General features: G+C 44.5%; 2 protein-coding genes across 7 annotated transcripts in view; both read right to left on the reverse strand.

Annotated features, from left to right (window-relative positions):
* neurl4 (neuralized E3 ubiquitin protein ligase 4) overlaps window positions 1-8,170 on the reverse strand; it is a 13,563-nt gene extending 5,393 nt beyond the window's left edge. For 2 of the 3 annotated variants that reach the window (XM_026314824.2, XM_026314814.2), the window contains exons 1-15: window positions 7,982-8,164; window positions 5,122-5,638; window positions 4,963-5,028; window positions 4,396-4,877; window positions 2,794-2,905; window positions 2,618-2,706; window positions 2,449-2,521; window positions 1,873-2,146; window positions 1,515-1,696; window positions 1,325-1,410; window positions 1,034-1,196; window positions 739-949; window positions 554-630; window positions 358-436; window positions 73-242 (exon numbers count right to left, since the gene is read on the reverse strand). In XM_026314824.2, the coding sequence (XP_026170609.1) occupies window positions 73-242; window positions 358-436; window positions 554-630; window positions 739-949; window positions 1,034-1,196; window positions 1,325-1,410; window positions 1,515-1,696; window positions 1,873-2,146; window positions 2,449-2,521; window positions 2,618-2,706; window positions 2,794-2,905; window positions 4,396-4,877; window positions 4,963-5,028; window positions 5,122-5,638; window positions 7,982-8,146 (2,746 nt within the window). In that variant the 5' untranslated portion in view covers window positions 8,147-8,164. Of the gene's footprint in view, window positions 1-72; window positions 243-357; window positions 437-553; window positions 631-738; window positions 950-1,033; window positions 1,197-1,324; window positions 1,411-1,514; window positions 1,697-1,872; window positions 2,147-2,448; window positions 2,522-2,617; window positions 2,707-2,793; window positions 2,906-4,395; window positions 4,878-4,962; window positions 5,029-5,121; window positions 5,639-7,981 lie in introns of all 3 variants that reach the window. The other variant, XM_026314834.1, reaches the window with a different exon arrangement.
* A 633-nt stretch (window positions 8,171-8,803) lies between these two features.
* shbg (sex hormone-binding globulin) lies at window positions 8,804-14,730 on the reverse strand. Of its 4 annotated transcripts, none has more exons than XM_026314958.1 (9): window positions 14,545-14,730; window positions 12,829-13,595; window positions 12,000-12,097; window positions 11,343-11,532; window positions 10,937-11,098; window positions 10,223-10,379; window positions 9,841-9,977; window positions 9,502-9,694; window positions 9,103-9,236 (listed from the first exon to the last, which is right to left on the reverse strand). In XM_026314958.1, the coding sequence occupies exons 2-9, from the start codon at window positions 12,928-12,930 to the stop codon at window positions 9,103-9,105; spliced, it is 1,173 nt and encodes a 390-aa protein (XP_026170743.1). In that variant the 5' UTR covers window positions 12,931-13,595; window positions 14,545-14,730. The 4 variants fall into 4 exon arrangements, with proteins under 4 accessions (XP_026170761.1, XP_026170732.1, XP_026170743.1 ...); XM_026314968.1 differs by lacking the exon at window positions 14,545-14,730 and having other exon boundaries at window positions 12,829-13,170; window positions 13,297-13,308; XM_026314976.1 differs by having other exon boundaries at window positions 8,804-9,236; window positions 10,937-11,059; window positions 12,829-14,730.
* Window positions 14,731-14,746: the final 16 nt, after the last annotated feature.

Raw genomic sequence — 14,746 nt, forward strand, 5'->3', positions numbered from 1 at the left:
TTAGTGTTTGCGGAAGCTCCTGACTTCCCAATTATGATTATTTATTTATTTGTGTTTTTTTTTTTTTTTTACCTGGAGGGAGGCCAGAGCAGGCGACACCTTGGTCCACACCATTGATATAGTAGTGGAGGTCCCCGGAGGCTGAGCGCATCATGCCGATCCGTGAGCCTGTGGTTAGGGAGTCCAGGTCACAGCCGTAGTTGTTGCGCATTGTGTTGCCGTCCTGCATGATCGCTGTCCCACTGAAACACAGAAGACCCAATTTGAATCTTGCTGCTCTGAAGTTTACAGACAGGTTTTCCCATGCAACGAAATGACAATTACAGTTTGCTAAGACATCTTTGAAAACTGTTTCACCTGAGCATCCAAGTGTCGTAGTCGATATCGGTCATAGTGTTTGGAAACTCGAGCTCCTCTGGCCTGATGGCTGTCACTCCTGGCCACAGAGAGAGAGGGCAGGAGAACATCAGTGGTGTTTAGGCTTCAAATACATGGATTTGTAACATAAGGTAACACCAGGGGCTGGATTCTGGACACCACAGAAACACCTCACCTGCTTCTATTGAACCCGACCAGCGGTCCACCATCTTCTGAATAATGATTTCAAACAGCTCTCCATCTCGAAGGCACCTGCAAAGAGGAGGTTATAGTATGAAATCCTGAGGGAAGCTTCCTGAACGCTGCACCCTTCTGGGGAAAACATGAGGCTGTATGTTATTTGTACGATTGTTCCATCACCTGTTGGAAATGACAATAGCATCATTGAACTCGCTGCGGCAGTTCTGACGCAGGGCGGTGCGTCCCCCGTTGGTGATGACAGCATTGGTGCCGTGTAAGTGGTGGAAACGCAAGTCGCTGGTCATGGTGGCCCCGGCTACTGAACAGGGGCTCCCAGGAGACATGGCTGTGGCGCCCTCTGAGCTGTCCTCTGGGAGAGGGGGTAGGTCAACTAAGAAAGGGAGAGGCAAGAGAGGGATTAGAATCTCAGTTGTTTTAATATCCCATGTCTTGTTTTCTTGCCACATTCTCTCACCCATGTCGTCCATGATGGTGGCCTGAGCAGCCTGCCCGTAGAGGTCGACCACTGCATAGACGCTGGGAGGGACGTTCCAGGCCGCTGGGCCTTGTGCCACGCCATTGACAAAGAAATGGAGGCTGCCATCTTCCTTCCGCACTACACCTACTGTGTCACCTGCCTGCAAGACATAAAGGGCTGGTAAAAACATGACGCCTTCGCAAGAGGTCAGAGGTAGAAGGACCTACTGATGGGTAAAAACACGGTAAGTGACTGACAGATGAGTAATAAAAAACAAATATCACTCACTTTGAGCCGGTCAAGGTTGTGCCCATACTCGTCCAATATTGTAGTTCCATTGTGCATCACACCATTTCCCGTCATCATCCACGTCCCTGGGGGGAAGAAAAAAAAAAAAATTAGACTAGTTTCTCAGCAGGAACCAAAGATGAAGACACTGTCTCACTTACAAAGCCAATTCATTTTTATCTCATTTTACCTGAGCGCAGGTTAGTCATCGTGGAGGGCAACTGCAGGTAGGCAGGATTGTGCGTTGTGACACCGATTTCAATGGAACCTGCCCACTTGTCCACCATCTTGTCAATGCGGACCTGGAAGACCTCATTGGAGCGCAGCGGCCGGCTGCTCAGTACCACACCATGATTGAAGTCGTCAGTCGCACTATGAAAAAAAGGGTTGTTTGATTTAGTTTGATCTGAAAACCATCTGGTCAGCGAACATGTTTGGCATCAAAAATCAGCAATAAAAATTATTAGGTACCACAAGAATTTATGAAGGAGAGCTAAAATAAGTCAAGTATGTGCAGCACAAAAATGCCTGGCAGAAAGAGGACTCACTGTGGCCGCAGTGCTGTCCTGCCCTCACTGATGATTGCCGCCTTCTGGCCACAGTTGGTGTGGAAGAGCAGGCGCTCGTGTCCCTCGGTATCTGGAGTGAGGGATAGAGCCGGCCGGGGCCGCCCAACATCAGGTGACAGAGCCCTCATGATGGCGTTGTTGCGTCTGAGGCGATCACTGTGGTTGTGGTTGTGGACTATGGTGACTTTCACGGCCATGCCGTACAGGTCGACCACACCGTAGACCACACCGGGGGTCTGGGCTGCAGCAACACCTGAGAAATAAGTGGTTAGGAGTGATGTTAATCACATTTGCTCCAAAGCCAACATTCCCACTTTAAACAGGGCAGTGGGAAAAATATGTGATTCATTGAAGATATGTGCATACATATGTAAGGAATTGGAAAATAAAACACAGAAAATTAAAAAAAAAATCTATAATGTTCATGTTTCGCTTGGCCCCATCTTTCTGTTCTGATCATTTATTCATAACCATCACCAGCCTGACCCACATCCACCAGTCCTCCCTCAGTGCTCAGCTTCCTTTCCCCTGGTGACGGCTCTTGGCGTGTCTCACCTTGGTCGATGCCATTGATGTAGAAATGGAGCGCTCCGATGGCTTTGCGCATCAGCCCTATGTGATCTCCCTCCTGAAAAAACAATGAGACAGACGATAGAGAGCATAATCACAGACGTCCCGACACGGTGGGTGTGGATATGAATGTGATGTCAGTGCGTTACTAAACCTGAAGTTCATCCAGGCTGAATTCACAATATTCCCTGCGGGTTCCTTTCCCATTGGTTAGTATCCCACAGCCACTCATCATGATTGTACCTAATAAAACAAGACAACTGAGTATTTACTTCGACCAACTCCGGTCTGGTTTACCATGGTGCCTGTGCGTCTTCATATGTATGCTACCTGAGCGCAGATTGGTCATAGTTGCAGGATAGTCCAGGTTGTTGGGATTGTGTGTGGTTACACCGATCTCTATCGAGCCTGACCATTTGTCTACCAGCTTATCAATCCGGATCTAAAAACAAAGAAAACAAACATACCTTACTGAGCACTAACCCATTCATTTATTCATACTCACAGCTCTTCAGTTGTTTCATTGTGCACTGGGCAGTGGTTGAAGGCAGGGGGCCTCAACAACCCAATTCCTGTATGCTGAAACTGGCACTAGGGACATGGAAAGTCACCTCACTGTGGGGGATGGAGACTGAGCTTGTGCAGGAGGTTGAGCTGTATCGACTAGAGATAGTCGGGCTCACCACCATGCACAGCCTGGGCTCTGGAACCCAACTCACTAAGAGGGGCTGGACTCTCTTCTACTCTGGAGTTATCCACGGTAAGAGGGGGCGGGCTGGTATGGGCTCGCTTATAGCTCCCCAGATTAGTCGCCATGTGTTGGAGTTTTACCCAGTGAGTGAGAGGGTCGCTTCCCTGCTCCTTCGGGTTGGGGATACACACCTTCGGGAGAGCTTTAACCAGATCCCGAGGGAAATTGGGGACATTAAGTCTGAATGGACCATGTTCTCCACCTCCATTGTGGCCGCTGTGGTTATAAGGTCTCTGATGCCTGTCGTGGCGGCTACCCCCTAACCCGGTGGTGGACACTGCAAGTAAGGGATGCCATCAAGCTGAAAAAGGAGTCCTATTGAGCCTGGCTAGCTTGTGGGACTCCTGAGGCAGCTGGCAGGCAAAGCATGTGCTTTGTGGACTTGGAGGAGTCATTCGACCGTGTCCCTTGTGGTATCCTGTGGGAGTATGGGATCTGGGGCCATCTGCTAAGGGCTTTCTGGTCTCCATACAACCGGAGCAGGGGCTTGGTTTGCACTGCCAGTAATAAGTCAGACCAGCTCCCAGTGCAATGTCTGCCTTTGTCACTGGTTCTGTTCGTTATTTTCATGGACAGAATTTCTAGGCGCAGCATGTCCCACTGGGGGGAAGGCCCAGGACTGGATGGATGGACTATGTATCTCAGCTGGCCTCGGAATGCCTTGGTATTTCCCCTTAAGAGCTGGAGGAAGTGTCTAGAGCGAAGGAAGTATGGGCATCTCTGCTAAATGGATGGATGGACAGTTTGGTTTGATTCTAGTCCCACCAAAATGACGATGCCTCAAAAGGTACACTGTGCTCGGTTCCTAATTTCAATCAAGTAAGAATCAGGTAAGAAACTTTCTTCTGCTGGAATATTCTGTGTATCAACTGTGTAATGACCTGGTATGAGACTAGATTTTTTTTTGTTAGAATATAATTTCATTTTTCTTTTCTCAGATATACTCTGGTCAACATGCTGATCAGTTGGAGGACAAAGAATGCGTAACGGTAATATATGAATTGTTAATGAAGATAGTAGTCATTTACAGCTCTACTTCTGATTCATTTCAAAGTAGACCAGGAATATACGTAAATTTGTTACTCAGCTCTATCAGATACTCTAAGAACTGACTGGATATGTCAGTCACGACTTGTTAACTTATTATTCTAAGCTTTGACCTGTGTGTTTGTCATCATCACCTCAAACATCTCGTTGTGTCGTAGTGGCCGGTTGGTCATCACCACGCCGTTGTTGAACTCGTCCAGTGGTCTCCTCCGCTCCGCTGTCTTGTTGTTGTTGCTCAGCTTGATCAGCGTGCCGCACTTCTCATGGAACAGCAGTGCATCGTTGGTGGTCATCCCACCTGTCACAGCCCCTGGCCCCATACTGCCATTACTAGCAGGACTATTACTCACATTTCCACCTTCACCACCACCACCTGCTCCTCCTCCACCTCCTGTCCCTGTCCCACTGTTACTATTTGCTGCACCTCCTCCACTGCTGCTGCTGCTGCTTCCCCTGTCATTTCTGGAAGAGTCAGTTCCTGTATTTCCTTCTCCTCCTCCATCCACGCCTCCTCCTCCGCCACCTCCTCCATCTTCCCCTCCACCCTCATCCTCAGAGCGATAAAAAGAAACTATTGCATTGTTGAAGACATCAAAGAGCTGGTGCTCTGTTAGACCTGCAGACAAAAAACAGGACAATGATGGTCTTAACTGACAATATTGCAAAATGTTCATCAGCTGATCTGAGGAGGACTTTCTAACCTGTGTCAGGCTCCAGGGTGTTGGGGAACTTGTCTGGTCTGCTGTGACTGCAGCTAAGCTCTGGCACTGACAGGAAAGGGAGTAAAAGGAAACACAGATCCTAAACAACCTAGAAAAACGCTCAGAAAAAAAAATCAGATGGATAAAAATGCTTCCTACCTTCATCTCCACTCATCCTTCCCACATTTCTCAGCACTGTGATCCTGACATCCCCCTGACTCCCACACACCAAAACCTCTTCTTCTTCCTCCTCCTCCTCCTCCTCTTCCTCATCCTCCTCCTCCTCGTCCCGCTCTATCGTCTCTCTCTCCCTCTCTGTAGAGGGTGGTGGCGGCTCACAGCTCACCACTGTCACTTGCGTGCACTTGCCATACAGATCCACCACTGCCCACAGTTTGGGTGGCAAGCCACTGGCAGCCGCACCGCAGTCCTGCCCGTTCACCCAAAGGTGGAGCTCACCGCGGGAGCTGCGCTGAATGCCCACGCGATCGCCCTCGACTAGCTGGTCGAGGTCACGGCCGTATTCCTCCAGGACCGAACGCCCGTCACGTAGCACTGAGCAGCCCGACACAATCCAGGAGCCACCTTTGAGGCCTGTGGCGCTGCTGGGGAAGTCCAGTGCCGCAGGATCCAGTGCCGTCACGCCTATCTCAATGGAACCGCTCCATGAGTTCACCTGCATAGAAACATTACGTTATCACCTAAATCTTTGCATTGACTTGATGACTTGATGTAATTTAATGATACACAATTGAGGGCGTGGCCTGACTTGATATATTTTAACAAATCTGGGCGTCATATAAAAAGACACATTTGAGGGCGTGGCCTAACCATGTGATGTAACAAAAAACACCTCTAGGCATGGCCTGACTTGATATACTTTAACAGATCACACTTCTGGGCGTGGCCTGGCTTGATGTAATGTAACAGATCACACCTCTGGGCGTGGCCTGGCTTGATGAAATACAAAAAGACACATTTGAGGGCGTGGCCTAACCATGTAAGGTAACAATACACCTCTGGGCGTGGTCTGGCTTGATGTAAGTTAAAACATATCTCTGGAGTGGCCTGACGTAAAACAATAAGACACAATTGAGGGCGTGGCCTGACTTGATATAATGTAACACGACATACCTCAGTAATATAATAAAGCCATTGAGGGCGTGGCCTGACTTGATATACTGTAACAAAACATAATTGAGGGTGTGGCCCGATTTAATGTAATGTAACAAGACACATCTCTGGGCTGATTTAATATGAAGTGACAAGACAATTGAGGGCCCAAATGAAAAGATGGGATATTCCAAAAATGTATCATTCAGAAGCCGAACTGCATAAGTGCCAGGTGAAACATCTAGTTTAATAGGACCTACTGCACATTAATGATGATGGCACTTATGGCGCTCTCATCCTGAGAAGGAAAAAACAAAAAAACAAAAACAGCTTCATGCTTCATGCATTGCCTGTCCAAAAATCAATAGCTTTCCATCAGAGTGCTGTGCTGGCATCACAGCCCTTTCTGTTTACAGACATCCCCTAAGTTACAGTGGAAGCTTCAAAAGACAGAGAGTGAAGAGACTGGGCAGACACACATTTCACACACACACTGGTTTAGGTTAGTATGTGAGAGTGGAGGAAGCCGAGACTGAACTGTTTGGAATCGATTCTAAACATTATGTCTGGAGGAAACCAGGCACCTCTCATCAGCATCACCATCCCAATAGTGAAAAATGGTGGTGGCAGCATCAAGCTGGGAATGAGAGACTGGTCAGAGAGATCCTCAATGAAAACCTCTTCCCCAGCACTCAGGACCTCAGACTCACCTTCCAACATGACAACGACCCTAAACACACAGCCAAGACAACACAGGAGTGGCTTAGGAACAACTCAGTGAGTGTCCTAGAGAGGATCAGCCAGAGCCCTGACTTGAACCCTGATGAACATCTCTGGAGAGACCTGAAAATGGCTGTCCACCCACGGCCCCCATCCAACCTGATGGAGCTTGAGAGGATTTGCAAAGAAGAAAGACAGAAAATCCCCCAATCCAGGTGTGCAAAGCTTGTTGTGTCATACTCCAAAAGACCTGAGGCTGTAACAACTAACAACTGAGTCAAGGGTCTGAATACTTATGTAAATGTGATATTTCAGGTTTTCCTTTTTAATAAATTTACAAACATTCCTAAAACTGTTTTCACTTTGTCATTATGGGGCACTGAGTGAAGATGAATGAGAAAAAATGAATTTAACAACTGTAGTATCAGGCTGCAACATAAGAAAACAAAACTTTCTCAGTGCACAGTATGTCCTGCTTGCCTCCAATGCTGTGATGGTGTTTACCTTCTCCATTTCTATTACAGAAGATAAAGCTATTAGAAAAATATGACGGAAGTGACATATTGTGCTTGCATTCAGGTGTGAGTGTGTTAAATGTGAATATAATCAAGCTCAGTTCTTTAACATGCAGTCCTGCCAATGCTCAATGACATAATGAGAAAGCTAAGCAGGAAACCTGTTAGGTTCAGTCACCGTGAGCTCTGCAGTACAAACGCTATTAGCCATCCGGACAGACAAGCAGCTACCGACGGCTGTCAGCGTTTTCTCCAAAACCAAACCAAACCGATCTGCACCAATCAGCTGAAATAAACCCGTGCAGGACAATAACCAACACTAGGTCCATGCCAGCACACGACAGAGCCCATGGCACCTTCCAGAAAGGCTAGCTGGGGCTAACGTTAGCCTGGCTGCTAGCGGCTCATTAGCCGTTAACCGATGGTACCAAGGTAACGAGATCCGTTTAACGCATGTACACAGAGATGGTGGTTAAGTCCCTCTGTCCCTGCTAAATTTCTACCAGTGGCTGGAATTCGGCCCTGAAAAACAGCGACAACCGCGGCGGCTGACAACCCGTGTCAGCCGCCCCGAGCAGCAGAAGCCCCTGCTGCGGCCAGAGTCAGCCCCCCGGCCCACAGTCCCGCAGCCCGCTCCGGAGAAGCAGCAGCAGCGGGCCTTTCTTGTTTACCTTCTTGTCAATGCGGACAGTGAAGACGTCCCGGTCCCTCAGCGGCTCCTTGCTAAGCACCAGGCCATGGTTGAACTCCTGGACGGGCTGGTTACGCCGGGCGGTTCGGTTCGAGTTGGACAGGCCGATCAGCTTTCCGCTCCGCGGATGCAGCTCCGCCGCCATCTTCAGTGGGCGGCCAGTGTTCACGACAGTCGGGGTTTACGACAGTGACGTTATGGCAGCCGGTACGTTTTTATAGCAAGCCGTTTTAACGTCAAACAGGTCGACAAGTATTAAAGTCTAATATCGGTAACATATTATTAATATATATTAGATATCGGTAATGTATTTATGACCAAAGCAACACTGGAAATTCAACAAAATAAGAGTCCAAATGAGAAAGTCCATGAGGGTACTGACATTTGGACAGCATACTAAACTCTAATCGTTTTTGCCAACAGACTATACTATGACCCTTTTTTATTATAGTATGCGATGAAAAAGGTGCGTTAGTATAGTATTTGTGCTCCTTATTAGATGCCTTGCCTCGCTGCATGCTCTTTATTTAAACATATTGAGCTTAAAGAAAAAAAAAAGGAAAGCAGCACGACATTCTTAAAATATGAACACATTACTGGACATGATATGACAAGCGGTATTGCTGTTCTGACAATTTCCATGCAGTTTTATTGGTTTTGAATATGTCATCATAAAGTGGACTATATGCTGCAAATCTAACCGTATCTGTAAATCTCCACTAGAGGGGGCTTAATCCATGCCTTAAATCTCTCCTTTTCTCTTTTACATGTCCACACTCACTGCATTTAACATTTAACACAGTTTTGACAGCATTATTAGCCTTTATTTTGCCTTAAATGCAATAGTAAAATGAGTTTAGTGAGCTATAATATCAAATTAATATAATATCAAACCAATACATTTTAGTGGTTAATTTGTATCACACATTCAAATATTCAAGTATTAGCAGCCTGATAAAAAAAAAATCCGGTCTCTTTCATTTTCGAGACAATTTCAGAGTTTACTTACAATGTAATCTTATTTAGGTCCAAAGGCAATGGTATGAATGTATCTGCTGCAAAACGTGTACTTCACACAAGCTGTATGCAGACTTTAATGATCTATGCAGGGCAGCTATGAGAGGAGATTGACATATGTTTGACGGCTAAATCCAGATCCAAATCCTTCCCCTGGATCTGGATCTTCTCCAGGCATCCTGTCAAGAACTGGGAGCCAACGTTGTCCTCACCTTCACCTGAAAAGTGAGAGAGGAAGAAAATGCAAACTGAGACCTTCCACTTAGCTGATCTCTTTGTGTGACCTAATCAGTGGATGTTCTGTATAGAAATATATTTTTGCAACTGCTCATTTGTGTTTTCAAAGTTTTCATCTCTTTTGTTGTATAAATCCTGTCTGTTCTGTTTCTGTGCAATAACATAGAACCCTAAATACTAACCTTAAAGAGCGTAGCTATGATTCAAGACTGTACTGTACTATACATTATTGCTTTTTGACCTCACCCAGGAGACCTCCAACAGCCAGATGACCCTGTCTCCACATGGTCATATATCCAGGACTGATGGGCAACATAGTGTTTGTTGTTACATCTTCATCTCGAACCACTTGCAGTGAATCTGTCTGAAAGGTTATCACCAGTCTCTTGAAAATGTCTTTCATAGTAATTTTTTCTTCACCAAAAGTGAGAGTGACCTCCTGCAAATTCACATACAGATACAGAAGAGTCACAATCAGAAATACTTTATTAATCCCTCACAGGAAATGGTTACGTTATAGTGCTCTATTCCACATATATATATAATTTGGCAAACATGAAAATAATATTTGATTTATATGAATACCTTTGTGTTATTATTGGCCACTAAAATGAACATCAGATTTTGCTCAGGAGCTTTGATGCTCAAAATGGTCCCATTTATTTGGCTGAAATCTCCCCATATTTCAATCTCAGTGCCACGGTGTTCCTCAATGTTGAGAACTGCAGCAGAACAATAGAATAATGCACATAATTAATACAGATAACAATCCTCAAAGAAGCACTGCCATTTATGGTCCATCAACATGTTAAATGTGATTATATCGCATTAGAAATAAAAAATGATATAATATTGCCACTAAAGTCACCAAAGAATGCATTATCAGTGCCAGTTGAAAAGCTTCTTATTAAATAATGAAGCGTTAGCACTAGCTCATCTCTTGTATAACCGAGCACAATGTTCCCACCTGAGGTGTTGAAAATTGCAAATCCAGTGCCAGGGAAGTAGCTGCCGGGTTGGATGTTTTGAAAGCAGGGCCAGAGCTCCTCCACCTCTGTCTCCCAGGGCATGCTGAGGCTTAACCAGTTGCCTTCCCGTAGACAGGCGTCGATCTGCGGCTCGAACTGCAGCAGAGTGCAACAAAGCAATTAGAAGAATGAACTGCAAAACAAACAGCAGACACCTGTTGATGGTCCTGGAAAATCCAAAAGAAATATAATAAAAGAGACAAAACATCTCTCTGTCTTACAGGCTGTTTAAAAAAAAAGATCCACCCCAAAACCCTGTTATACTGTAAATATCTTATTAGTGCAAAACAAAACAAACTGTACTTTAGGGGCCCATTTTATGGTTGTATATTTGTCTTATTGCCAAGAACTACTGATCAAATATTAATGAAAAATTATACAGGATACCTATTTCCAGCACGGAGTTGCAGCCATGATGCAGTGTGATAATTATTCAACTTGAAAACTTTAACAAAATTATAATTGAGTGCACTGTATAGTTCTTTGTGAAAGTGATTCTGGGAATTCTAGGAAACCATTATATAAGGCAGGGATACGTATCGTAGATGAAACAAGTTGATCAAAAATGGACCCAATTATCACTAAATAACTTATGAATAGCACAGATGAATAAAACCTGTAAAAACAACCCAGTGTGGGTTAAAATACTGTACCTGAACAATCATTTTTTCCTCGCTGATGAGGATCCCGCCAAGGGCCAGTCGGAGTTCACCTGAAATGACTTCCTCTGCCTGTTTGGACTGCATGCCCACCTCCACCTCACGGGAGTTGTCCACCTTGAGAATCACAAACTTCTCTTGGTTGCTCACCTCCAGCTGGGTGGTACCAGGAGAATAAAAAACAAAAGAGGAATTTACTTCCTGCATTGTAACATGTACTCCTCAATTTAAAATATTTCACACTATGTCCATTATATTGTATGATTATTGAGTACAAGGCAAGAAAATGTCCATTTTAATAAGCAATATAACTTATTTATCATAAAGAAAGTATTTGTCATCTGTCTTATTAACCCCCCCCCCCCAAAAAAGAAAAGACCTAACTACTCTGGAAACTCACTGTGTGCCACTTCCCGTCGTTGATCTTGGGTCCGCCCACCACACTGACAAGTACACCTCCTTTGCTGATCTGCATCATAGGGATGCCACCTTTCAGGGACAAAATAAACCAGTCCTCTCCCTTTTTGGTGTCTCCATAGAAAATTGCACCCTCTGGGTCAAATGTCCGAACCTGAAAGGAAGACTTAATGCTGCAGAAATAGAATAAAACAGAACAGTCCTAAGTTCAGTGGAAAGCTTGTTCATAGAAGATCAATAAGATTAATCCCCCTTTTTGGCTACTTTTCCAAGGTTTCCCTCTTATATCTTATTTGCTGACTAAAAAATGGTTTACCCAGATCACTGCTACTGACAGTGGGGTACAAAAAGGTGTTAGTTATAAGATCCTGCAGTTGGAGAAAGTCAATATAATGAAGGTTTGTATAATGTTTATGTTAATAAATTAAAAAGGCAAGGATCAATAATCTTCCAGTGGGCCAGAATTCCTTACTAAACCCTATACTTACTTTAACTTATAGCACTTGTACCAAAGGTTTGCTGCAAAACAGGTTCTGCTTTGCTATTTGCAAGAGACTCTTTTGCCTCCCTCCCCACAGATTTCCACTGAGCAGTGGATGCAAATCCCTTGAGCTTCATTGGTTTGCTCCTGCTGACATACCCGCGGATATCACTGAGGTTGACTGTTGTGTGCATCAGTGGCCTCCAGATGTCTCTGTCCTGGCCTAGGTACACGGCAGCCCCGCCTGATACTTCCGTCTAGAAGACATGAGCTTTATAAGGTCTCATTGAACACTAAATCATTAGCTCACTGCTTTGTTCAGCACAGCCCACGCTCACCGAACTCTGCTTCTGTATTTTCTTATGAGATAGTTTGATTGGCCCGTGGTTAAAACCATATTAAACTAAGTAATGAATTTTATTAAATTATTGATTTCGCTTAAAAAATGTAATTACAACATAATAAAGGACGTGAGGTCACTCATATTCTTAAGTGGCAATGAAGCACAAAAATCAATGGCTATTTACTGACGAGAGCCATAAGACACCCAGCTACATCGTATTAATATACTGTACAATGGTTGTCATGAAACCTCACAGAAAATAGTCATTCAGTGAGTTCGGTGCTGTTGTTTTTATTATAGTGCTGATTCATCTGAGCAAAGTCCTACGTATAAGCAAATTATGAGTCGGGCATGCAGGGAGATCCCTCTCCCCTGGCAACTGAATCACAGACAGTGTAAAGTGATTCAGAAGATTTTTGCCCAAAAATTATTTAGAAATCATTACACTCTTTTTAGAAAGTCTAAAAAAAAAACAAACTCTGGGACAGATGTTTTCAACTACTTTTGGATTGTGTGACCTTTCCTGACTTTAGTGAGAAAAATCAGTTCTTTAAACATGACACAGGAACCATTCATACCATTCATTCATACCAGGAACCATTCAGAATTAAAGCAACAGAACACTATAATTGCATTTGCACATACCTTACCCCGTCCGTTCCCCTGCCCCTCGGCTTCCCACCTCAGCAGAGCAAGGCTCAAAGTGAACAGCAGTCCACCTGCCATTGCTTTGCAAAACAAAGCCATCCTTCAGTGCATTCACCCACCCAGGCCTCCCAGAGTGCAGTGTCGAGACCCTTGGGTGGTCTGCAGACTCCAGACTACCCTGAGGTGTTAGTGGTGAGACATGGAGCCTCAGCAGCAGTGTGTGAAACAGTGGCGTGTGCTGGCAAACAGTCCGGGGGTCCAGAGGGCAAATATGCCAGGGTCAGTGCAGGGTATCGATCCCCAGGAGGGAGTGCTTCATGGCTGCGTGGTTGTGACTAACTGGATGTTTGCAAAAATGTTGGTTGGTGAGACTAACACACTGGGCGCAGGTTGAGGAAATAAAGAAAAGAGTGAAGAGCTGAAAAAAGCATCAGTTATATTGTAAAAAAAAAAAAAAACTTTAACTGTTTGCATTTCCATCAGTCTGTTGATCTCCTGCTTTTGTGGTGATTCATGTAGTGTGGACACAACTGCAGGGCGGGTGAGTGACCTCGGCCAGACTACCGATGTGTGTTTACCCATTGCACAGGAACCTTGATTCACCACTGGTGGCTATGACTCAGAGTGTGTGTCTTGGTGTGTGCTGTAGAGAAGAGAGACGAGAAAGGAACCATGCATCAAGTCAAAAAATTTTTTTTCTTTCTCCTGCTGGCTGCACGCCCATAACACTCTCCTTCCAGGAAGGCTGCGATAACTCGGTAATACTGGGAAAAGTGCAACACACACAAACACACAGAGAAACAGAGAGAGAGAGAGAGAGAGGGGGAGAAATCAGTAAACAATCTGTTATTCAGTTGTTGAGGATTTGAAGATAATCGTAAATGTCAAATCACACTAAAACATGTATTTCTCTCTTATGTGTGTATACAGTGTCTATGAAGGGTCATTGAGTAAATGTAAATAGGCTTTTATTTTGACACGTCACAGTAAGAAAAACACAGGTGTAAACCATAACATTAACTAAGAATTTAGCTGCTGCAGTTTCAGCGTCCTGGTATTGTGCATGCTGGCCCAGTGTCATGATTTACTGTGGCACCTGCACGGAATAGAGCTATTGTTAATGTTACTAGTAACCACTGTGATTTTCCCACTATGACAAGTCACAATGTCTGCTGTGAAAAATATCTGTTGTGGTAGAGTAATTATTCACTGGTTTGTAAGCTGAATAAACAAACGTATTGTCTTGCAACACTCTGACTCTGAGGGCCCCTAAAGTACTTTTTTTTTTTCCACTCCTCAACTAGGCAGTCCTCATTCATATTCAGTATTTTCAGAAGAATTTAATCTCTGGAATCATAATTCGGGAGTGTAAAACTGAGTAAGATGCTAAACCAACTGTTTGTGTTTGAAGAACTGAGTGTGTGTAGTGGAAAAATGCTTATTAGTGAGAAATCAGCTCGTGTCTGATAAAAACGTCTGCTATCTGCCTCTGGTTTGTATGTCTTCACACTCGGTGTCAGCACAAAGTGTATTTTTATCCGTTTTGAGAAAATGTGAAAGTGTGCTGCATTTAACATTACTGTGAATAAAACACCAAGGAACAAGGAACCAAAAATATTCACCAGTGGACACACAAAAGGTATTGAACTAACACTGAGTGTATCACGATGGAGAACGGGTTGATCAGTATCAAGCAACAAATTCTGTGCTTACATGAAGTGCAGAGGATCTCCAGGATTTGTTCTGCTTCTCCTGATTCACAGAACGTTAGCTGCATTGTTTCACTACAGAATTCAAAGGGAGGATCGTATCTTGTAAAACCTGCGTCTGCCAATTTTAAGCACATGGTTCATATTAAAAACCATGAATCAACTTGTAAAGATTAAAGAGACATCATTCAAAAAAAAAAAAAACA

This window comes from Mastacembelus armatus, chromosome 18 (genome assembly GCF_900324485.2).
Source record: "Mastacembelus armatus chromosome 18, fMasArm1.2, whole genome shotgun sequence".
NCBI classification, from domain to species: domain Eukaryota; kingdom Metazoa; phylum Chordata; class Actinopteri; order Synbranchiformes; family Mastacembelidae; genus Mastacembelus; species Mastacembelus armatus.

Coding starts and splice junctions, on each gene's coding strand:
- shbg (XM_026314947.1), bottom strand. CDS start 12,930: ATGGCTTTGTTTTGCAAAGCAATGGCAGGTGGACTGCTGTTCACTTTG. Junction 9,978..10,222: donor TGCAATTTTCAACACCTCAG/GTGGGAACATTG, acceptor GTTCTGCTGCAG/TTCTCAACATTGAGGAACAC. Junction 9,695..9,840: donor TGGCCAATAATAACACAAAG/GTATTCATATAA, acceptor GTGAATTTGCAG/GAGGTCACTCTCACTTTTGG.